Source organism: Carcharodon carcharias, chromosome 4, assembly GCF_017639515.1.
Source record: "Carcharodon carcharias isolate sCarCar2 chromosome 4, sCarCar2.pri, whole genome shotgun sequence".
Classification (NCBI taxonomy): Eukaryota; Metazoa; Chordata; class Chondrichthyes; order Lamniformes; family Lamnidae; genus Carcharodon; species Carcharodon carcharias.
Genome location: NC_054470.1, coordinates 182,566,314 through 182,591,383, shown reverse-complemented (window position 1 = coordinate 182,591,383; position 25,070 = coordinate 182,566,314). Strand labels below are relative to the sequence as shown.

General features: G+C 44.8%; 1 protein-coding gene across 2 annotated transcripts in view; it reads left to right on the top strand.

The window, feature by feature from the left end:
• Positions 1-23,757, top strand: part of galntl6 (polypeptide N-acetylgalactosaminyltransferase like 6) — a 1,468,073-nt gene extending 1,444,316 nt beyond the window's left edge. For both annotated transcript variants that reach the window (XM_041186365.1, XM_041186364.1), the window contains 2 exons: positions 1,762-1,911; positions 23,590-23,757. In XM_041186365.1, the coding sequence (XP_041042299.1) occupies positions 1,762-1,911; positions 23,590-23,757 (318 nt within the window). The remainder of the gene's footprint in view (positions 1-1,761; positions 1,912-23,589) is intronic.
• Positions 23,758-25,070: the final 1,313 nt, after the last annotated feature.

The following is a 25,070-nucleotide window of genomic DNA, read 5'->3' as shown; positions in this document are numbered from 1 at the left end:
AAGGGGTGCAAGGATAATGTCAGCAACTACAGACTAGCCAGTTTGACTTCAGTGGTGGGAAAACTTCTGGAAACTATAGTTCAGGGCAAAATCAATAGTCACTTAGGCAGTGCAGCATAATTAGGGAAAGCCTGCATGGGTTCATTAAGGGAAAATCATGGGCAGAACATTGCCATCACTGTGCGGGGGCTGGCCCAACATGCCAATGCGTAAAATGACATGCGATGACTTCGGGCATGTGTCCTGATGTCATCGTGCATCATTTTGATGCACCCACCGAATTTTCAACGGCCTATTAAGGCCATTAAAAAAGCAATTAAAGTTGTTGCCAAAGCTGCCCGTTCAACCTTAAGGTTGGCAGGCAGGCGAAGAGCCCAAACAGCCTTTGCATTGTTCAGGAAACCTCATTCACGGGCGGGATGAGATTTCCTGAAGGTTTTAATAAAATAAGTAAATAAATTTTGCTCAATTGACAAAGACGTCCCAGCTCATGTGACACTGTCACATGAGGGGGCATGTCTAAATGATTTTTCACTTTATTTATAAAAAAGTTTCATTATATACTTAATCTCTTTGAGGCAGCTCTGTGCCTCAGGGAGATTACTGCGCTTTTTCACGGGCATGCGCCCCCTCCCCTCGCCTGCACAGGTAGCGCTGAGTACTATGGAACATGTATTATACTGGGCCTTAATTGGCCCACCCACGTAAAATGGCAGCGCGCTGCCGATCACAGGTAGCGGTCAGCCCCACGCCTGCTCCCGCCCAGCCCACGACGCAGGTAAGATTCAGGCCCATGTTTAACTAACTTGCTGGAGTTTTTTGAGGTGGTAACATAAAAGGTTGATAAGGGCAATGCTGTTGATGTGGCGTTTTTGGATTTTCAAAAGGCATTTGACACAGTGCTGCACAACAGACTTATGAGCAAAATTCTAGTTCATAGAATAAACTTGAATAAGAAACAGGAAACAAAGAGTAGTGATTAATGGTTGTTTTTCAAATTGGAGGAAGGTCAGTCATGGAGTTCCCCAGGGGTCAGTGTTGGGATCCTTGTTCTTCTTGATATATATTATTAACCTAGACTGTGGTGTGCAGGACATGATTTCAAAACTTGCAGATGATGCGAAGATTGGAAGCGTTGATATAACTTAATCGCAATATCTTAATTCATAACTTCCCTAAAATTCCCTCTTGACCAATTAGTCAAAAATCTCATGTAACAAGAAACTGAAGATTATATCCACCATCTCTTTTACATACAGCCCAGTTTAACTTTTCATTGACTTCTAAGAAAAGCAAAATCAAGTAGTTTCCCACCAGTTTCCCCCGCACAGCTTAGGTTAGCATTAACCCCTGGCAGTCAGCCTTAGGGCCTGGGGCCAGTGGGGATTAGTCGAAAATGTCAAAACTAAGGCTAAGAGGCCTATGTTCTGTAGGGGTTTTTACATAGCAAAAGTGGTCAAAAGGAGTTGAAATACAGAACTGCCCTGATCTAATTGAATGGCGAGGCAGGCTTGAGGGGCTGTTCCCACTGGGAACAGCCATTTGGGGAATCAGCCCTGTAATGTCATGAGGGGTTCCCTAATTGCTTTTGCTCAGTATTCCATAGATTTACAAACAAAAAATAGCCATCAGTGAAACTAATGGTTTTTCAGCCTGTTTTTCATATTTTGTTTCATATTTCCAGGAACCCTAAAGCCGTTAGGAGTTTATCCAATCCTTGGCATGCTTTTTTTTAATGTATAATCTCCTTTGATTTCTCAGATATTTACATTTGGCTGGCGAGAGGACATACGGCCTGGAGAGCCACTTCATACCAGGAAGTTCTGCTTTGATGCCATCTCGCACAGCAGCTCTGTCACGCTGTATGACTGCCATGGTATGAAAGGCAATCAGTACTGGCGCTACCGGAAGGTAAGCAGCACCCGTTGCACAGCGAGGGGTTTGGAAAATTGTGGAGTATCCCTCTAACACTGAAGCAACAACTCCTTGCATTTATATGTTGCTTTCAACATATTATAGGGTCTCTAGGTCATTCACTAGAGCAATTATCAAAGTTTGACACCGGTTCACAACATGAGATGCGGATGAGTCACCAACCGCTTGGTCAAAGAGATTAGTTTTAAGGAGTGGCGTAAAGGAAGAGAGAGAGGCTGAGAGGTCTAGAGGTGTCTGTTGATAATTGTTTCCTTTGTCAGCCTCGGGAGCTCAATCCTTTTCTTCATTAGACACCATGGGCAGGATCTTCCGGTCGGCGAGCAGGGACGGGCGCATAAAATGACACAGGATGGCGTCGGGAGTTCCACCCGGCGTCACCCCACGTCATTTCCATTTTCAGGTTGGCGGGGGCGCAGCCAAGTCAGCTGTGCACCCGTCGACCTGTCAAGGGCCTATTGAGGCCATTGAGAAATTAATTAAAATCATTAACGGGCCTGCCCGTCCAACCTTAAGGTTGGCAGGCAGACCGGGAGCCCTGGCGGGCTTCAGGAAAAGATTGAAACCTCAACCTCACGGGCGGGATGAGGTTTCATGTGGGTCTTTAAATTTTCAATAAAGGTTTCAGTTAAAGTTATGGACGGTGTCACATGAGGGGACATAGCAGGGAAATTTTTCTATCATTTTTATTGCAAATTTTAATTCCGAGCCGATCTCCCTGTGGCAGCACTTAGCCTCAGGGAGATCAGTGCACTCTTTCGTGTGCATGCGTGAAAGAGCGCACTCCCGGCTGAGGGAATCCCCCCCCCACCCAGAAAGGGAGCACATAGCGCTTCCTGGCAGATGTCACACTAGGCGGGCCTTACTTGGCCCACCCACGTAAAATGGGGGGGATCAGAGATGTGCCTGCCCCCACCCACTTCCGCACTTCCCCCCCCCCCACCGCCCCCCACCCCAATGGGGGGAAAGTTTTTCCCCATGAGCACAATTTAACCTGACTCACTATCAGAGCATCCATTCTATTTTCCATATCTGTTATTTCCACTCAAATAGTTGTTTTTAAGCTTTCTCTGGTGGCAGATTCCCTGCAAACATCTGTTTAAATATATCAATATGATCAAAGGGACTGTTTAAGACCCTTTGATCACATTGATACATTCCCAAGGGCCCACTGACTGAACGACAGTGGCAGCTACTAAAATGAAAGCAGTGTCATCATTGCAGAAAATGTTTCTCTTAATTATAAAAGCAAAATACTGCAGATGCTGGAAATCTAAAAGGGTCATACAGACTTAAAACGTTAACTCTATTTCTCTCTCCACAGATGCTGTCAGACCTGCTGAGTTTTTCCAGCATTTTCTGTTTTTACTTCTATTAATTATACAAGGAGAGGAAAATATGCTACGAAGTCAGGAAAAAGAAATGGCTACATGACTTAGATAGCCCACCAACAGCTTGAGTTTAAATTCTCATCATTGTGTTCAGCTCCCACCAAGGCCTTGTGATCCCTATCTCTGTGATCTTCAGCAGTCTTCTGCATTCCTCCAACTCTTGCTTCTTGAGAATCCCCAATTTTTGTCACTCCATCATTGGCTACAGCGCTTTCAGCCAACTAGGCCCTGAAATACCAGCCTTAAGCCTCTATAAGACCATAAGACCCATAAGACGTAGGAACGGAAGTAGGTCATTTGGCCCATCAAGTCTGCTCCACTATTCGATGAGATCATGGCTGATTTGATAATCCTTAACTCCACTTCCCTGCCTTTTCTCCATAATCCTTGATTCCATTAGTGAGTAAAAACCAGTCTATCTCAGCCTTGAATATACTTAACCACCCAGCCTCTACAGCCCTCCGTGGTAAAGAATTCTACAGATTCATTACCCTCTGAGAGAAGAAATTCCTCCTCATCTCTGTCTTAAATGGGTGACCCCTTACTCTGAGTTTATGCCCTCTCGTCTTAGACTCTGCAACAAGGGAAACAACCTCTCAGCATCTATCCTGTCAAGCCCCCTAAAAATCTTACATGTTTCAATAAGGTTGCCTCTCATTCTTCTAAACGCCAATGAGTACAGGCCCAAACTACTCAACTTCTCCTCATAAGAAAATTCCTGCATACCTGGGATCAACCTAGTGAATATTCTCTGTACAGCCTCCAATTCCAGTATATCTTTCCTTAGGTAAGGGAACCAAAACTGTTCACAGTATTCTAGGCGTGGCTGTTCACAGTATTCTAGGTGCAGTCTAATTAGTGCCTAGTATAATTTGAGTAAGACTTCCCTATTTTTATACTCCATTCCCTTTAAAATAAAGGCCAACATTCTATTTGCCTTACCAATTACTGAACTTGTATGCTAGATTTTTGTGATTCATTCATGAGGGACTCCAAATCCTTCTGTGATTCAGCTTTCTGCAGTATTTAAATAATATTAAGCTTTTATATTCATCCTGCCAAAGTGCATAACCTCACATTTTCCCACATTATATTCCATCTGCCAAGTTTTTGCCCACTCACGTAACCTATCTATATCCCTCTGTACACTCTGTGTCATCCTTACACTTGCCTTCCCACCTATTTTTGTGTCGTCAGCAAACTTGAAAATAGTGCAGTCAATTCCCTCATCCAAGTAAATAATTGTGGTCCCAGCACTGATCCCTGTGGCACTCTACTAGTTACAGGTTGCTATCCTGAAAATGCCCCCCTTATCCCACTCTCTGTCTTCTATTAGTTAGCCAATCCTCTATCCATGCTAATATACTACTCGTAACACCATGGGCTCTTATCTTATTAAGTAGCCTTCTGTATGGTACCTTATCGGACACCTTTTGAAAATCCAAACATATTACATCTGCTGGTTCCCCTTTATCTTTCTTGCTTGTTACCTCCTCAAAGAATTATCAAAGATTTGTCAGACATAATTTCCCCTTCATGAAGCCATGCTGACTCTGCTTAATTACATTATGTTTTCTAAACGCTCTGCTATTACATCCTTTATAATAGACTCTTAACATTTTCCCAATGACAGATGTTAGGCTAACTGGCTTATAGTTACCAGTTTTTTTGTCTCCCTCCCTTTTCACAGAATCACAGAATCTCACAGTGCAGAAGAGGCCCTTCGGCCAGTCGAGTCTGCACCGACACATGCCTAATCCCATTTACCATAGCCTTGAATGTTATGACGTGCCAAGTGCTCATCCAGATAATTTTAAAGGATGTGAGGCAACCCGCCTCCACCACCCTCCTAGGCAGTGCATTCCAGACTTTCACCACTCTCTGGGTAAAAAGGTTTTTCCTCACATTCCCTCTAAACCTCCCACCCCTCACTTTGAACTTATGTCCACTTGTGACTGACCCTTAAACTAAGCGGAACAGCTGCTCCCTCTCCACCCTGTCCATGCCCCTCATAATCTTGTACACCTCGATCAGGTCGTTCCTCAGTCTTCTCTGCTCCAACAAAAACAACCCAAGTCTATCCAACCTCTCTTCATAATTTAAATGTTTCATCCCAGGCAACATCCTGGTGAATCTCCTCTGCACCCCCTCCAATGCAATCACATCCTTCCTATAATATGGCGACCAGAACTGCACACAGTACTCCAGCTGTGGCCTCACCAAGATTCTATACAACTCCAACATGACCTCCATACTTTTGTAATCTATGCCTCGATTGATAAAGGCAAGTGTCCCATATGCGTTTTTCACCACCCCATTAACATGCCCCTTTGCCTTCAGAGATCTATGGACACACATGCCAAGGTCCCTTTGTTCCTCAGAACTTCCTAGTGTCATGCTGTTCATTGAATACTTCCTTGTCAAATTACTCCTTCCAAAGTGTATCATCTCACACTTTTCAGGGTTAAATTCCATCTGCCACTTATCTCCCCATTTGACCATCCCATCTATATCTTCCTTAAGCCTAAGACACTCAACCTCACTGTTAACCCCCAGCCAATCTTTGTGTCATCCGCAAACTTACTAATCCTACCCCACACATAGTCATCTATGTCGTTTATATAAATGACAAATAATACGGGACCCAGCACAGACCGCTATGGTATGCCACTGGACACTGGCTTCCAGTCACTAAAGCATCCTTCTGTCATCACCCTCTTTCTCCTACAACTAAGCCAATTTTGAATCCACCTTATCAAATTACACTGTATCCCATGTGCATTTGCCTTCTTTATAAGTCTCCCGTGTGGGAACTTGTCAAAGGCTTTGCTGAAATCCATATAAACTACATCAACTGCACTACCCTCATCTACACACCTGGTCACCTCCTCAAAAAATTCAATCAAATTTGTTAGGCATGACCTCCTTCTGACAAAGCCATGCTGACTATCTCTGATCAAACCTTGCCTCTCCAAGTGGAGATAGATTCTCTCCTTCAGAATTTTCTCCCATAGTTTCCCTACCACTGACATGAGACTCACTGGTCTGCAGTTCCCTGGCTTATCTCTACAACCTTTCGTAAATAGCGGAACCACATTAGCTGTTCTCCAGGCCTCTGGCACCTCCCCCCGTGGCCAGAGAGGAATTAAAAATTTAGGTCAGAGCCCCTGCGATCTTCTCCCTTGCCTCCCGCAGCAGTCTGGGACACAAATCATCCAGACCTGGAGATTTGTCCACTTTTAAGCCTGCCAACACCTCCAATTCCTTGTCACTCCCTACATCAACTTGCTAAGAACCTCGCAGTCTCTCTCCCCAAGTTCGATACCTTCATCCTCATTCTCTTGGGTGAAGGTGGATGTGAAGTATTCTTTCACACTCTAGCGATGTCATCTGGCTCCACCCATAGATTGCACCCTTGGTCCCTTATGGGCCCTACTCTTTCCCTGGTTATCCTCTTCCCGTTATCCTCTTCCCATTGATATACTTATAGAATATCTTGGGATTTTCCCTACTTTTACCAGCCAGAGCTTTCTCATATCCTCTCTTTGTTCTCCTAATTGCTTTCTTAAGCTTCACCCTGCACTTCCTGTACTCCACTAATGCCTCCGCTGATTTGCTTTCCTTGAACCTGCTAAAAGCCCCTCTTTTCCTTTTTATCATAACCTGAAAATCTCTGATCATCTATGATTTTCTGGGCTTGTTACTTCTTTCTATCACCCTAGAGGGAAGATGTTGAGCCTGTACCCTCCCCATTTCCTTTTTGAACGCCCCCACTGCTCCACTGTAGATTTCCCCACAAGAAACTGTTCCTAGTCTACCTTGGCCAGATCCTGCCTTATTTTACTAAAATCTACTCTCCCCCAATCCAAAACATTTTTTTGCAACTTGTCTATTTCTTTGTCCATAACAAGTTTAAACTGTACCATATTGTGGTCGCTGTCACTAAAATGCTCCCCCACCACCACCTCAGCCACCTGTCCGTCTTCATTCCCCAGAATTGGATCCAGCACTGCGCCATTCCTTATTGGACCCTCTACAAATTGACCGAAAAAGTTCTCCTGTACACATTTCAAGAAATCCACTCCATCCAAGCCCTTAACACTATGTCTATCCCAATTAATGTTGGGAAAGTTGAAATCACCTGATATAATTACCCTATTGTTATTGTTTTGACACACTTCCACAAATTGTGCACATATTTGCTCCTCAATTTCCCGCTGACTATCTGGGGGTTTATAATAAATACCTAATAATGTGGTTGCCCGTTTTTTATTCCGAAGCTCCACCCTCAAAGCTTCATTAGATGCCCCTTCCAAGATATCATCTCTCCTTAATGCAGTAACTGACTCCTTAACTAATAATGCAATGCCTCCTCTTCTTTTACCCCCTCCCCTGTCTCGCCTGAAGATTCTATATCCCGGAATGTTGAGCTGCCAATCCTGCCCTTCCCTCAACCACGTCTCAGTAATGGCTACAACATCACAATTCCACGTATCAATCCTCAACCTTAACTCATCCGTTTTGCCTGTAATACTCCTGGCATTAAAGTAGAGGCCATCCAGCCTTGCCTAACTCCCTTGAAACTTAATGCAGCTGTACTCCCTCTGACTTGATTGTTTTACTGTATTATGATGTGTCCCTATTCTGCTAACATTCTGCGTCCCCTCACCCTGCCAAATTAGTTTAAACTCGTCCGAACAGCACTAGCAAACCCGCCCGCAAGGATGTTAGTCCCACTCTGGTTCAGATGTAGACAGGTCCCACCTTCCCCAGAAATGGTCCCAATGATCCAGAAATCTAAAACCCTCCTTCCTGCACCAACTCTTAAGCCACGTATTCATCTGTGCTATTCTCCTGTTCGGAGCTCACTAGCATGTGGCACTGGGAGTATTCCAGAGATTACAACCCGAGAGGTCTTGCTTTTTAGTCTACTGCCTAACTCCCTGAATTCTTGATGCAAGACCTCATCCCTCTTTCTACCTATGTCAACATGTACCATGACCTCTGCCTTATCATCCTCCCCCTTCAGGATGCCCTGCAGCCGTTCAGTGACATCCCAAACCCTGGCACCAGGGAGACAACATACCATCCTGGAGTCAAGTTGACTGCCACAGTAGCGCCTATCTGTTCCCCTGACTATAGAATCCCCTCTTATTATTGCTCTTCCTCCCTTCCTCCCCTCTTGTACAGACTGGCTGCTTGTGGTGCCAGTAGCTTGGCTCTGTCTGCCCTTCCTGGAGGAACCAGCACCCTCACCAGCCTCCAAAATGGAATACAAATTTGCAAGCGGGACCCCAGGGGACTCCTGAACTACCTGCCTGTTTCTCTTGGACTGCCTGGTGGTCACCCATTCCCTTCCTTCCTCAAGTCCCTTCAGCTGCGGCGTGACCACCTCTCTAACCGTGCTATCCACGATGCTCTCAGACTCGCGGATGCTCCACAGTGTCCCCAGCCGCCCTTCCAGCTCTGAAACCCAAGCTTCCAGGAGTTGCAGCTGAACACACATCTGCACACGTGCTGGTCCCAAGCACTGGAAATGTCCCTGGCTTCCCAAATGGAGCATGAGGAGCACACCACAGCTTTGAGCTCTCCTGTCATGACTTATCCCTTTAAATTAAACCTTTTAAATCAATTACTCTAGGGCCCTTCTTTCCTGATCCTTGTTACTGTAGAATGTACAAACTATAAACCACAAAAAGACCTTAAACTGTAAGGGATTAAAGTAGTAAGTACTTACCCGACCTTACCCACTACTTACCAGTCATTCCTTTCCCTTGAAGCCTCTGCTGCTGCAGCAGGGCAAGACCATGCTTTGAAGATTTAAGAAGTAGGAAAGCAAGGAAAAAATGCAAAGAGCACCTCTTTCCCTATGCATTGAATTCCCACTGTGCACCAAATTGCCAATATCCACTCTGGCTGTGTCTCACTCAGGATGAGGTCTCTCCCCTGTTCGTGTGCAAGCACACTGTAGCGCACTTCCAGATAGTCCCTTTCTTAAACAGAGCTGAGGTGACTCACACTAGTTACGCTTCAAATAGTGATTAACACCTATTCAAGCCATAATCAGGCTTCAGGTGATTGACAGTTAATTGTCACACAGTCAGCTCAGTCAGCTCCTTACCAACCTTATAACTAGATTACTGAACTTACAAAAATTAAAGAGAAATTAAAGAGACAGACTTACCAGTTCAATTCCTACTCTGTGCACCAAATTGCCAATATCCACTCTGGCTGTGTCTCACTCAGGATGAGCTCTCTCCCCTGTTCGTAATCAAGCACGCTGCATTTTCTCTTCCTCTCTATCCTCTATTAAGAGGTACCTTAAAACCCATCTCTTTGACCAAGTCTTTGATCAACTGCCCTCATGTCTCTTTCTCTTGAAATGGAGGGGAGGTGTTTTATCACGACGTATATTATGAGGTAGTGTCTGTCATCCTTAACTTAACGGAGGTACAGCTGCCCAGAAACAGAAAAATTATATGAGAAACTGTTAAAGGAGATGTTCTGGCAATTGAATGAGCAGAATTATGGGGACATAAAGTTAATATAAACCAGTTAATAACAATCACGCTGGTTTGGAGAGTTGCAAGAATGGATTGCTGAATGATGTGGCCATAATGTTTAATACAAGAATGTCACTGGTCAATAGTATAAATGATGCTCAGCTGCAGATACAGGTGAACAACCCTACGAGACCAGCTAAGGAAAATTGTGGAGAGGACAATAATGTTCAGGGGCGAGAATTACAGGAAGACCAAGTAATGACTATTCACCTAAAGGAGACAATAGCTGAGTTGGAAACTCAATGCCCAGACCAACTGTAGGGGATTCTGTTCCCTTCCTTCTTACAGAGGGGCTATTAGAAGGATTTTTGGCCCGCAAATCAGATCCATTATGATAGCACCGTCCCACTCCAATCTGTACCCACTTAAAGAACAGCAGCAGCAGTGCCACATGACCACCGTCACCTGCAAGTTCCCTTACAAATCACACAGCAGCCTGATTTGGACATCTATCACTACTCCCTCATCATTGCTGGGGCAGTATCCTGGAAGTCCCTGACTCAGCACCATTGTGAGAGTACCATCTGCACGGGTACTGCAGTGGTTCAAGGAGAAGCCCGCCACCAGCTTCTCTGGGCAACTAGGGATAGGCAATAAATGCCACCTTTGCCAGCATTGCCCATATCACAAGAAAAATTTCTTTTAAAAAGTTGCACAAAAAATGCTTTAAATTTTGTCCTTTTTTGAACTGGGTTGTCCTGGCCACCAGCCTTCAAAAGCCCAGAAAGTTTACTTTGGTGTTGCCTCTGGTTGTGAGCAACATTTGAATCAGCACTAAATTAATATAAAGACAACTGACATTCGTCTCTCTCTCTCTCTCTCTTTCTCTCTCTCTCCTGTCTATTCCAATGAATCATGCCGATTAGCACAATGCTGCAAACTCAATAAATCCTTAACAAGATTGCAGGTGTTGGCAATGCTGCAATTGACTCGTCAATCTGACATCTCAGCATATACGTGCATGCCCAGCCTGGACTGTGCAATCTAAATGTACTGCAATTCAATCACAGTAATTCACAATGCAGAATAAGACTTGAAAGGGATAAGATAAAAGCTTTTTTGTGAAACTGTCCAGGCCTGGGAACAAGTAGTTGGCCTGAATGCTTGCCTCAGATCAGCAACGTAAAGGCATTTTCTTTCTGAAGTTGGGTAAGATGAATTGTCAGACAGAGTGAGAGAGATTAAGTTGCTTTTACCTAACTCTAGTGCTTTCCTAGTGCTATCTTCTCCCAAGGCGGGCATGTGTTGCACAGCCAGTGATAACAGCAGCGTAAACTTGCCAGATGCTACTAAGGCCAGCAGCTGAAAAGACTTGCTTTTTTTTTGGCGATGGCTGCAAGTTTGCATTGTTATTGTTTTTGGCTACCCGGGACAAGTGTAAAATGAAAGAAGCTTTAGTCTCAATCTGGCTCAGGCTGAGATTGTTTGCTGTTCCTATCACAAAATGGAACAACATTCTATTCATCAGCACTGACATCTCTCTTTGTGTAGTCAGAGGGCAGAGGGTCTATTATACTGCATTTATGTTACAGCACTGCTACAAAGGGGAAGATTTATCAAGGTCTTCAAAATTTTGAAGGGTTTTGATAGAGTACATAGGGAGAGCTGTTAATGGCAAGAATTGGTAAGGAGAGTAATTGGCAAAAGAACCAGAGGGGGAGATGACGAGAATTTTTTATTTATGCAGTGAGTTGTACTGGTCTGGAATGCACTGCCTGAAGGGACATTAGAAGCAGATTCAATAACAACTTTCAAATGGGGTTCAGATAAATATTTGAAAAGGAAAAGGATACAATTGCTGGACGATGGGGAAAGAGCAAAGGAGTGGAACTAAAACAGAGGCTCTTTTAAAGAGCCAGCACAGGTGTGTTAGGCTGAATGGCCTCCTATAATTCTATAAATGTGTCACATAAACGAGTGCACATAGACACAAAAATTCATCCTTAACAACTCCCCCCCCCCACCCACGCAAATGGAGACACCGCACCAAAAATAAATAACTCAGCTTTTATTCCTGGAGTATGCCCACCTGACAAAAACGTATTGTTAAATCAGTTCAATACAATGGAAGATCAAACATCTCTACTCCAATTGTCCACCTTAAAGGTTATTGTTTGCCAGGTTATTGAACAGACTCAAGATTCATTACACAGCTCTCCAAGGCAAATCTTCTGCTGATTTACATTTTGGGCCAACCTTCATTCCTGTGCCTATACTACAATTGTACCAAATGTTTTAGGACTGAAATGCGAAGAGCGTTTATAATCCAAGAGTTTCCAATAGGGGATAATAGTGATTCTCATTAAAGTAAAAAATGATTGGCATTCATCATGGAAATTACATGGATCTTTGCTCAGCCCAAAACAGATACTTCAGCCTGGAATTTTGTTGATTACAGTTTGCAGTTGTGAGATGGATGCCCAATCATCCAATATGGCTAGTAGTCAATATCCACATATTTCACACCAGAAATGTGCCACCCACCATATTGTTAAAGGCTCTGGTAACAGACATTCAAAGTCCATGCTTGAAACAGTCCCTTAAATAGAGACCTTTGCACCTTTTTGAGGCCCCTTGTCCAAAATTGGACCGCCCTGAATGCAGCCCAGTGCTAGTTGCTATATGTACATGTGGTATAAGAATGTGTTCCGAAAGAGACTATTTGGGCCAGCCACCAAAATGTTAAATTCTTACCTGAATGTAGAATTGGAAAGAAGACTTTTGCTCCTCCTGCCTCCATTGCAGGCCCAAAGATTCTTCTGGCCCGAAATGGCCATTTTCCGAATACTCTCCCCCACCCAATTCCCCCCTACCACCCAAAATTTGGATTGTCCTCTCCTTTCCAACCATGCATTTCCTTCCCTTAAAATCACACCCCATTATCCCTCCCCATCACTCTCTGGATTGCAGTCCCTACCTTACCTTGATTACCTCGGGGTGCTCTCGATTGTCCCCCTCTTCTTCAGCAGATCATCCCATCCAGAGGGGATGATCACCATGAAGCCAGATGTCCAGGGCTCAGCCAAAATTCAGGCTTGGGCCTTATCAACATATTGCTGGAGAGCTGTGGAAGCCTATTTGGTGTCCAGAGGTGGTTCACTGGTTCAACCAGGGTATAGGAATATCAGCTGCCTCAACATCCTGGGGCTTATGATTGATCAGAAACTGAAATGGACTAGCCATATAAATACTGTGGCTACAAGAGCAGGTCAAAGGCCAGGAATCCTGTGGTGAGTAACTCACTTCCTGACTCATGCTCACTTTAGGGCCTCTGCACGTTTTTTTTTTTAATATTCATTCATGGGATGTGGGCATCGCTGGCTAAGCCAGCATTTATTGTCCATCCCTAATTTCCCTTGAGGAAGTGGTGGTGAACTGCCTTCTTAAACTGCTGCAGTCCATTTGGTGTGGGTACACCCACAGTGCTGTTCGGGAGGGAGTTCCAGGATTTTGACCAAACGATAGTGAAGAAACAGCGATATATTTCCAAGTCAGGATGCCAGTGTCTAGGAGAGGAACTTCCAGGCAGTGGTGTTCCCATTCATCTGCTGTCCTTGTCCTTCTAGGCGGTAGTGGTCATGGGTTTGGAAGGTGCTGTTTAAGGAGCTTTGGTGAGTTCCTGCAGTGCATCTTGTAGATGGTACACACTGCTGTCACTGTGCATTGGTGGTGGAAGGAGTGAATGTTTGCGGATGTGGTGCCAATCAAGTGGGCTGCTTTATCCTGGATGATGTCGAGCTTCTTGAGTGTTGTCGGAGCTGCACACATCCAGGCAAGTGGAGAATATTCCCATCACACTCCTTACTTGTGCCTTGTAGATGGTGGACAGGCTTTGGGGAGTCAGGAGGTTAGTCGCTCGCCACATGATTCCTATCCTCTGACCTGCTCTTGTAACCACAGTATTTATATGGCTAGTACAGTTCAGTTTCTGGTCAATCATAAGCCCCAGGATGTTGACATTCCTATGCCCTGGTGGAACCAGTGAACCATCTCCGCACACCAAATAGGCTTCCACAGCTCTCCAGCAATATGTTGATAAGGCCCAGGCCTGAATTTTGGCTGAGCCCTGGACATCTGGCTTCATGCTCACATTACCCCCTACCTATTTCAGGCCTGCATATAGACTGAAATCAGTTTCCAGCCATTAAGTATGTAAGTTTGCATGAATTTACAAAAGCTTCTCACATTCATAAAACAAGCACAGATTCACAGGTGGGAAATGCAGTGTTTGTGAGCATCACATATATTATATTTTGCTGTGTGCTCATAGGACCTTGCAATGTGACATGGTGTGACCAACATACATTCAAACAAGCTGTTCTATTCAGTTACCAAACAGCAATATTGTACAGTAAGAGTGATTATCCTTATGACTTTAGAGGACAATTGAGAATGTGGGTTGATAATGCCTTTGATTATCCTTGTACAACAATGTTATTTGCAGATAGTTTTCAGCACCAAGAGGTATACATCTTTTCACTCTCCTGTTTTCCAAAGGATGACTGTTTTATGCCATCAATGGGTGTGATAGCTGATTAACAAATAAGGCAACGTTCTTTGTTACTATTTAAGATGTTGTTTTTCTCTACTTTTATAAGGTTTGTGCTTTTGTGATTGCTGAGTGACCTGTCATTTCAACAGTTCTGCCACATCATTATTGTAATTTTTTTTGGCTGTCACTGTTTGCTTCTTACAGATTACCAACAGCTGGAGCAGTGGGGAGGCTCACTGACAATTGGTGCCACACCATCACCAGTTTACAGGATGTACAAGCCACAGTCAACAAGCAAATTTAATCCACATTCCCCAAAGTAGAATACATTACATGGCGGAGTCTTGTGGAGGCAATGAGGGTCTCTCCTGCCAGCCAATAACAGACCCGCACTGCCTACTTCAGCGATGGGTCACTGAATCACGAGCCAATCAAACAGCTGAGTGGCCTCCCATGGCATCAGAACCCTGGGAGTGGGCAGTCCCGCCCACTGAGAACTGCCAGCTAATCAGAGGCTGACAGCTTTTTTGGCTCAGCAGCATCACCAGGGAGGTGGTGGCTGCTGCTGGAATGACAGCCACCAGAGGCCCAGGATCACTGAGTAACCCAGGCCACAAATAAGTGATGGCAGGAGGGGTTTCAAGGAGTGGAAGTCATTGCGGGGTGAGGGGGGGTTTGGGGGGGGAGGTGTGGTGCGGACAGACGGTCAACAGCAAGAGCAAGGAGGTGGTTTCCAATGCCCCCTCTTCCCAATGCCAGATCACATCAATCAGATGCTGAGTGCCATTGAACCATTGAATGGGGGACCCTTCCCCCCTCCCCACCCCGGGAGACCATAAGCACAGGCTTGCTCGTCATGTTCCGCATGTAGCAACAGGCCTGCCCACCACTGGGTTAATACCAGCAGCAAGGGGATGTAGCCAATAAGTGAGCATTAATCAGCAAGTTAAGGGCCTCAATCAGCAGCAGGAAGGCTGTCCTTGGGCCTTCCTGCCATGGCCTTAATGGGGGTGGAGGCAGGAAGGCGGTGAGGTCCCCACCCACCACCATTCCGCCTGTTTAAACGCCCTCCCCACCTCCAAACAGAGGGCAGACAATTCCGCCCATGGTGTTAGCTGTGACTTAGTGGTAGCAGAAAGTCATGGGTTTAAATCCCACTCAAGCAATTTAAGCAAATAATTTGGTTGATATTCCAATGCAGTACTGAGGGAGTGCTCCACTGTTAGCAGTGTTGTCTTTTCGATGAGATATTAAACTGAGGCCCTGGATCCCATGGCACTGTTTCATGAAAGAGCAGGGAAGGTTCCTGTGTCCTGGGCCAGTAATTATATCTCAACAAATATCACTGGCCTTTTATCTCACTGCACTTTGTGGGAACATGCCACACATGAATTAGCTGCTATGTTTCCACAATAATGACGCTTCAGAAAGAACTTAATTAACTGTAAGTCACTTTGGGACACCCCAAGATTGCGAAAGGTCACATGTAAATACAAATCTTTCTTTTCTGCATTGTGTTCTGCTTGGAACAAGAAGCAGCCTCATGTAACAGGCGTTCCCGGATCTCAAAGTCATAATCTTCTTGGAAAAGGGGTTTGGCAGCTGAGAACTTCAGCTGAGCCCATCCTTCATTAATTGCTTACATTTTGCTGTAGATCGTCCACAATTGTGAATATAATCCTAACAGCTATTGCAGGTGGTTATACAAAGCAATCTGGATCAATTCCATGTAAGTGAGGTTGGCTGAGTTGGCAACATTCTGGGGCCCATCTTTATTCTCAGATGTAAATCAGCTTGAAATGATTTAAGAACTGGTGAAAATTCCACCTGCCAGGTCAAGTGCTGTTAACACTCAGTTGTCCCGTGTTAGCTGATCTGCATGATTAAACACAGCACCAGATGCAAAATGAGAGAGATTTTGGGAGGAAGATCAAACCAAATTTGAAAGGAGAGGGCTACTGAAATGGAATGTTTCACAATAATAGGGGCAGTGGTGGGGATTGGAGGTCGGGGGGTGGTGGGGGGGGAGAGGAAGTTTCCAAAAAGATTCAAAGGGCATCTCGACCCATTAGCAGCTCTCTACAGGACTGAAGGGGCGAGGAATTAAGAAATGGAGGGCAATGATCAAGGGAGTAAGAACCCTCGCTGCAGTTGTGAGCCCAAAAAAACCACTACAGAGCAACCGAGCTTTCAATCCCCTGTCGAAATATAGCTGATGCTGCATGAAAATAACTGCATTGAAGGTTGTTTCCTGTGCATTTGCACAGCACCACCCCTATAGGTCATTACTGCAGCATGTCCACAGGAGGTGAAGCCAGGTTTTATGCCAGACTGACCATTAGTGTTCCTTTTTGTGCTGCACAGTAGGTACATTCGCTCTTGCCACAGATAGCACTGCACTGCATCGATCTCTTCAGGTCTAGTAGAAGCTTTCTCACCTTCATCAGACGGTCATGGGTTGAAGTCCCACTCAGGAGACCTAAGCACAAAATCTTGGCTGACACTCCAGTGCTGCAATGACGGAGGTGCGTCTTTTAGTTGAGAGGTTAAACTGAGTCAGGTGGATGTAAAAAGGAGGTCTAATGGCACAGTGGTAGCCTCCCTGCCTCTGGGCCAGCAGCTCTGGGTTCATGGAAGGTGTGTTCTTAATGTGTCCAAGCAGGCTGATTATCAGGCTGTAAATCCTTCCAATACGCCTGGTGATAAGAGTGAGAAAGTTTCCTGGTCAGCTATACTGCATAAGGCAATGGCAAACCAGTAGTACTTTGCTAAACGTAATCATGGACCAATCCAATGGAAATCCATGGTTGCCAACACCCTCTTAGGAGGTGAATGTAAAAGATCTGGCTCTATTTTGAAGCAGAGGATGGGGTTTTTTTATTCATTCACAATATGTGGGCTTCGTTGGCTGGGCCAGCATTTATTGCCCATCCCTAATTGCCCTTGAGAAGGTGGTGATGAGCTGCCTTCTTGAACTCCTGCAGTCCATGTGGTGTAGGTACACCTACAGTGCTGTTAGGGAGGGGGGGTCCAGGATTTTGACCCAATGACAGTGAAGGAACGGCGATATATTTCCAAGTCAGGATGGTGTGTGGCTTGGAGGGGAACATCCAGCTGGTGGTGTTCCCATGTATCTGCTGCCCTTGTCCTTCTAGGTGGTAGTGGTAGTGGGTTTGGAAGGTGCTGTCCAAGGAGCCTTGATGAGTTCCTGCATCGCATCTTGCAGATGGTACACACTGCTGCCATTGTGTGTCAGTGGTTAAGAGGTTGAATGTTTATGGACGGGGTACCAGTCAAGCTGATTGCTTTGTCCTGGATGGTGATGAGCTTCTTGAATGTTGCTGGAGCTGCACTCATCCAGGCAAGTGAAGAGTATTGATTATCACTCCTGACTGGTACCTTGTAGATGGTGCACAGACTTTGAAGAGTCAGGAAGTTAGTAACATGCTAAAGGATTCCTAGCTTCTAACTTGCTTTTGTAGCCACAGTATTTATATGGCTAGTCCCATTAAGTTTCTGGTTAATGGTAAGCCCCAGGATGTTGTTAATGGGGGATTCAGCCATGGCAATGCCTTTGAATGTCAAGGGGCAATGGTTAGATTCTCTCTTGTTTGACATGGTCATTGCTTAGTACTTGTGTGGCACAAATGTTATTTGCCACTTGTCAGCCCAGAAATTGTTCAGGTCTTGCTAGATTTGGACATGGACTGTTTCAGTATTTGAGGAGTCGTGAGTGGTGCTGAACATTGTGCAATCATCAGAAGCTGTGTGGTCCTCATAGAACCCAAACTGAGCGTCAGGAAGCAGGTTATTGCTAAGCAAGTGCTACTTGATAGCACTGTTGATGACCCCATCCATCACTTTACTGATGATAGAGAGTAAATTGAAGGAGCAGGTAATTGGCCGGGTTGAATTTGCCCTGCTTTTTGCGTACAGGACATATCTGGGCAATTTTCCACATTGCTGGGTAGATGCCAATGTTGTAGATGTCCTGAAACAGCTTGGCTAGGGGCACAGCAAGTTCTGGAGCACAAGTCTTCAATACTATTGCCAGAATATTGCAGTATCCAGTGCCTTCAGCCATTTCTTGATATCACGTGCACTGAATTGAATTGATCATCCACTCAGCACTTGTGACTGAAGATTGTTTCAAATACTTCAGCCTTATCTTTTGCATTGATGTACTGGGCTCGCTATCATTGAGGATGGGGCTATTTATGGAGCCTCCTCCTTCAGTGAGTTGTTTAATTGTCCACCACCATTCACGACTGGATGTGGTAGGACTGCAGTACTTATATCTAATCCGATTGTGGAATGGCTTAGCCCTGACTATCACTTGCTGTTTATGCTGTTTGGTATGCAAGTTGTCCTGTGTTGTAGCTTCACCAGGTTGACACCTCATTTTTTGGTATTCCTGGTGCTGCTTCTGGCATGCCCTCCTACACTGTAATGGTAGAGTGGGGGATATGCCGGGCCATGAGGTTACAGATTGTGGTTGAATACAATTCTGGGGGGAATAGTTTGGGGAGAGAAACCTCCAGCATTTTCCAAGTGGTGGTTTTGGACAACCATTCTCTCCACCAAATATTGCAATGAAAATATTGTTGAAATGGGTGCACCTAGCAAAACCAACACTGAAAACATCACTTAATCATTTCAAATTGGGCCTCAGAGAATCCCTAATCAGATGTTCTAAATCTTCCCATTCAGAAGAGTTATTTTACTTTAGTAATGTTAATCTAATTACTTCAGCAGCTAACCATGACATCCAGCACCTAAGTAAATGTGAAAAGAAAGATTTGCAAACGCTAGACATAAGAAACGCGATGTTTCTGAAAGAGAAAGGAAGGTTTGTGTTTTGGGGTCCTTCCATCAGAACAGAGTTCCACTGAAGTTGAAACATTCCAAACCATTTTCTGTCTACCTATTATACTGATTTCTACTAATTGGACATTTTGAACAGTGACTGACTGTGAATGCGTATATCTGATGTTCAAAGTACATATATGCTATATTTACAGTTTCTTGTGTTGCATAACCACAAACAAACTGCTGCAATTGAAATAAAAACAGAAAATGCTGAAAATACTCAGCAAGTCAGGCAACATCTGTCTAAAGAGAAAAACAGAGTTATCAGAAGAAGAACGTAGAGCGAAAAACAGAGTGACGACTGTTAATTGGACCCAAGCCAGTAGGTGAAGCATGACAGTAGACACAAATCCACTTCTTAATAGTCGGTTCATTCACAGAGTACAGCATTACATACCTTGCAACATATATCCCACCTAACAACACCCCAGTGTCACTCTTTTAAATAAAACTACAAATCCATAAAATAAACTGATAAAGTAATGAACAAGGAAATAGCCCTTTAAAGGGACACTGTAACAGAAGGATCAAATGTTAAAGGAAACTTATCAAAACTAAATTATAGGGGCTGACATGCACTCCAGCCCCCATGGTGCCCACTGGTCACGGAAGGCCTCAAGTGAACCGGCAGGCCCCACACGCTTCTTCTCCAGGGATACCCGGCGGCGAACATAGCCGCAGAAGAGGGGCAGACAATCGGGCCCAACAACCCCTCAACCATCCGCTGCCTGGACCTGTTAATGGTCACCTTGACCAAGCCCAGAAGCAGGATAATTAGGAGATCTTCCAATCTGCCCACCCAGTCTCTACTTATATGCTCTTTTTAATAGAACAAATAATCAATCAAATAAAATAATCAAAGCGGGTGACAGCCCCTTGTGGGGCACTGTAAGTGAAACAAAAATGTCAAAGGTAACTTAGCTAACTAAACCAAAATCTCATTCCCAGAGGTGAAGATGCACCCCAGCCCCCATGGTGCCCACCAGTGGTGGAAGGCCTCAAGCATGCCAATGGACCCCACATGCTCCCTCTCCAGGGCCACTTGGCCGCAAACATAGTCACGGAAGAGGGGCAGTCAGGCTGGCAACCCCCTCAGCCACCCACTGCCTAGACCTGTTAATGCCTGCCTTGGCCAGGCCCCAGAGCAGGCTAATGAGGAGATCTTCCGATCTGCCTGCCCAGTCTCTTTTTATAGACCCTTTTTTGAGAAACAAAAATCAATAAATAAAATTGAAGATCAATAAATCGGAGGGGGCGACAGCCCCTGATGGGGCACTGTAACTAAAACAAAAGCATGAAAGGAAACTTACAAAATCAAATCAAATTGTTGTTTCTGGGGGTGATGATACACCTCAGCCCCCGCGGTGCCCACCGATCATAGAAGGCCTCTAGTGTACTGGTGGACAGTGCATGCTCCCTCTCCAGGGCCACCCAGCCATGAACATAGCCACAGTAGAGGGGCAGGCAGTCATGCCGGTAACCCTCTCGACCGCCCGCTGCCTGGACCTGTTGATGGCCAACCTTGGCCAGGCCCAGGAGCAGGCTAATGAGGAGATCTTCCAATCTGCCCAGCCAGTCTCTTTTGAAATGTGCTCAGGAAACTTACACAATCAATACCCTCCAACTGCTTATCATTAACCTTAACAATACAATTAACATTAACAATGATCTTTCATCAGAACAGAAAGATGTTAAAAATTTAGCAGTTTCCAAGACAGTTCTAATGAAGGGTCATCATCAACCTGAAACGTTGGGCTGGATTTTCCTTCTGGGGTCAGGAACCCAACATTAGGAGAACTTCCTGAGCCCTGAGCTCACAATCCATCAGACCCTCAATGTAACTTATCAGTGACAGGCTAATTAGTTACCAGAGGGTGAGTTTGTTATCCAGTAAGGAAGGTGGGCAGCTTCCTGAGGCTGCGGGGCCAATAGTAGGCTCTCCAGCAATGATACATCAACTGTCCTGCTGTCAGAGGTGGGAGCTGCTGATGTATTTAGGAGACAGTGAGGGCACCAGCATCTTGAGGCGTTTTTTAAAAATGTAAAAATCGAAGGAGGACACAGCTTACAGGCTGGGAATCCCCTCCACAGAGCAGCTTGTGGCCATAGCTGTAAACCATCGCGGGTGGGAGGGTAGTGTTTACAAAGCCCACTGATCTACCGCTGGGAGGCCGCCTCCTCTCACTGGAAGTGTTTTGGGCACCACAGGGGTCCCGCCTAGAGACTGCAAAATTTCAGTCAGAGCAGAAGAACAGCCTTCATAGGCCTCTTAATTACCTTCATTGGCTACCTACTGCCTTCAGGTCTCCACCTCCATTTTTAACAACAAGGAAAATTCCCCATCTCTTTTTGGTTGACCAAGTCAGTTTCTCTGCTTTCCCAGCATATCTCTCATTCCTTCTCTCTAGAAACTCATCATAAACTTGTTCATAACATCCCTTCAGTTGCTTTCTTCATCCCTATGCTTTATAAGCTTCAGCCTAACTTTCTACTTCTAACTTCTGGAAAATCCTCTAAGATCATTCCTACTGCAGAACTCTGCCGACGTAAGCATCCCACTTACAAATTGAGCTGTTTCAACAGCTTCCAAAACTTTATGGCCGCCTCATCTCCCAGCAAATTTCTTCCTTTATCGTCTGCTAATTCTCACCAGCTGTTTCTCTCGAGTTTTTAACTTTGCTTATATGTTTTAAGTTACCTATCTGGCAATTTACACATTGATCCTAGCCTGGATCCTAGGCGGACCTCATTTCAGCTGGATTAAGCTCGGTAGGGTAAAATCTTCCTGTGCCGATCATATACCAGATTTCAGCTGAAGGCTTGGCTGCAGGAGCTCTTGACATAGGCAGTCTCAGCCCCACACTGTACACATTGATGACCTTGTTATGAAAGGCAGTATCTGCCCCCTACAACATCATCCAGGCTAAAACCCAAGATATGGTATGTAATAGTTATGTTACTGGACAAGTAATCCAAGGGCCTGGACTAACAATCCAGAGCTCATGAGTTCAAATTCCATCAATAAAACTAGGGTTGTTCCACGTATCCTACAAACAAAGAGGCAGACATAGCTAAGACGCAGGTGGTTACACATAGCAATGCTTTTTATTTGGAGAAAGTGGGATGGGTCAAAGGAGAAATTTGTGGGAACATGTGCAGCCAGGCAGAGGGGAGTGGTGATGCATGGGGACTGGTTGGGCCTCCCATTCAAGGAAGAAGTGGAGAGCTCTGTGACGGTCCTGATGGGACATGGAAGTGCAGAGAGACTGGATTGAAAAGGAGATGGTTAAGGCCAGCAATTTGCTAAAGTGACGGAGCATGTTGGAAGAGTTGTGGATGTAGACAGGAAGAGACTGACAAGGAGAGAAAAAATAGAGCCAAGATAGGAAGAAATCAGTTCAATGGGATAAGAAACAGGCTCAAAAGATGGGTTTACCAGAACAGTACTATTTGTGGATCCTGGGAAGTTTGGGTTTGGAGGACTATGAGATTGGAAGCCTTGGGAGGAAGATCTCCAGAAGAAATGAGATCAGTGACAGGCCTGGAGATGATGACTTGATGTTCACTGGTCCAGGAGATGGCGGGAGGAAATGTAGGATAGTAGATTTTCGGGCTGTGGTAAAGTAGAGGTCAGTTTGCCAGGCAACAACAGTACCACCCATGTCAACAGGTTTGATGACACCAACACAAGCACACAAACTAGGAGTGTATTCCCTAGTTTGATATAAAGGGGAAATGATAAGGTATGTTGAGAGAAACTATTTACGCTGGTTGGTGCCAGACTTTTCAGAAGTGAAGTTAAGAAATGCTTCCAAACAAGAAGGGTGGCAAAAGTTTGGAACTTTTTTCAGCAAAGGGCAGTTTGACAAAAAAAATGATCAACCTCACGCTCAAAATCAACAATTGATCCATCATCATTTTTGTTTTTTGCGATGATTCAAGAAAGCAGCTCACCGCCACCTTCTGAAGGGCAATTCATGGTGGATAATAAAAACTGGCCTGCTGGACCAATTATTCATTTTGAATCTGAGATCGATAGATTTTTGTTAACCAAAGGAGCTAAGGGGTATGGGGCAAAGACGGGTGTATGGAGTTAGGTCACAAGTGAGCTGTGACCTCATGGAATGGCAGGACAGACTAATGGGGCTAAATGGCCTCCTCCTGTTCCTATATTCCAAGCTTGGTATTTGAAGCCTTCAAATTGAAAGCGTGCAGGACAAAAAATTCTTCCGAATATTTTAATTTGATGAGTGAGCACAGTGCTGTGACAGATGGATTATTCTTGTAACACTGTCTCACACCGGCACTGAAAATTCACCTTTCTTATGTTTGGACTCCTTAGGACAAGACCCTGTATCACCCAGTGAGCAACAGCTGCATGGACTGCAACCTAGGTGAAAAGAAGATTTTCATGAGCCGTTGTAACCCCTCGGTGTATACCCAGCAGTGGATATTTCAACATGTCAACGTGACTGTTCTAGACAAATTCAACAGTAATTCCAGCTCATAGAGATGTCTTTGCCACAGCGGAGAACGTGCGAATTTGGCAAGTCGGTCCTTTGGCAGAAACTGTCAGCGTCTGGATCAATTCATTCAGGTGTTGAGTTTCATAGCTACGGGGGTTAGGGGTGCGGGTGGGGGGGGATCTGGGGAGGGGTGTGGTGGGCTTATTCTCAGGATCAGTGATAGCCGTAGCCGAAATCAAGAACACGATGGACGCACTATGAAGAAAAAAAGAGCCCCACCAGCAGTCGCAGGAACAAGGAAAGACTCGAGCAGTCACGAGAATGCCTTGCTGGTCAAGAGCAGACAGATTCTAGTTCACCTACTGGTACATTGGACTGAATCAAAGAGAGTTGGAATTCTGTAGATTCTCAGGTCAATCCTGCCTCTGTGTATCTTTAACCGGATGCTGATTGCACTTTTTGCTTTAGGGCAGGCCACAGTTTGACATGTCAGCAGAGGAGTGCATGGCTGATACCAGGTGAAATCTGTTGACAATACCGTGTAGGAGAGCTGTCCAGGATTCGACGATTATACTGAGTTTTTTTGTTTGGCCCTATTTGGGTTTTGTGAACAGTTGTCTTCTTTTCACTTTTTTTGTATGAATTAAATTGGAGAAAATGTTTCATGAGTCATTTATTGGCAAATTTGGGTGATGGGAATTTCAGGAAATGTTTCATTGCAAATCGGCATCAATTGCTTCATTTTCCATATCACACAGAATGTAATGTTTTCCTTTCAGAGGACTGAAATATTTATTAGGTTTCTGAGAAACAACATTTTGCACTATTTTGTTCTAAAGTAACATGACTTTATTAAAATGATATATTGTGATATATACTGGGCATAGCATTTCCCAGCAATCGCTGCACATTATTTCTCAATAAATCTTCATGAATGATATTGTTTGGATTCTGCCACGTACAAGGGCCAGTCACAAAGAAGAGTGGAAAGCAGAAAAGGGCAATTCTCGAGGGCAATTAGGGATGGACAATAATGCTGCCCTTCCTCACAACACCCACATTCTATGAATAAATAAGAATACTATATATAATTCAGAAATGTACAGTGCACATTCTGAGGCATGCAAGCATGAGTCGGAAAACCACTTTGTGTTTGGCATGGCCAGATATGGAGGTCGCAGGTCTTGTTGAAGGCTACAGGATGGGCCAAGGCTCAGAGTGAGGCTGAGCCTTGGTTGCAACCTGGAGAGCCTGGGTCCCACATACCTCCTCAAAGGTAGATAGTCACTAAATGATCATTAGACAGCTATGGGTCCAAGTTCTCATTAGGACTACAGTAGCAGCAGAAGCTTCTCAT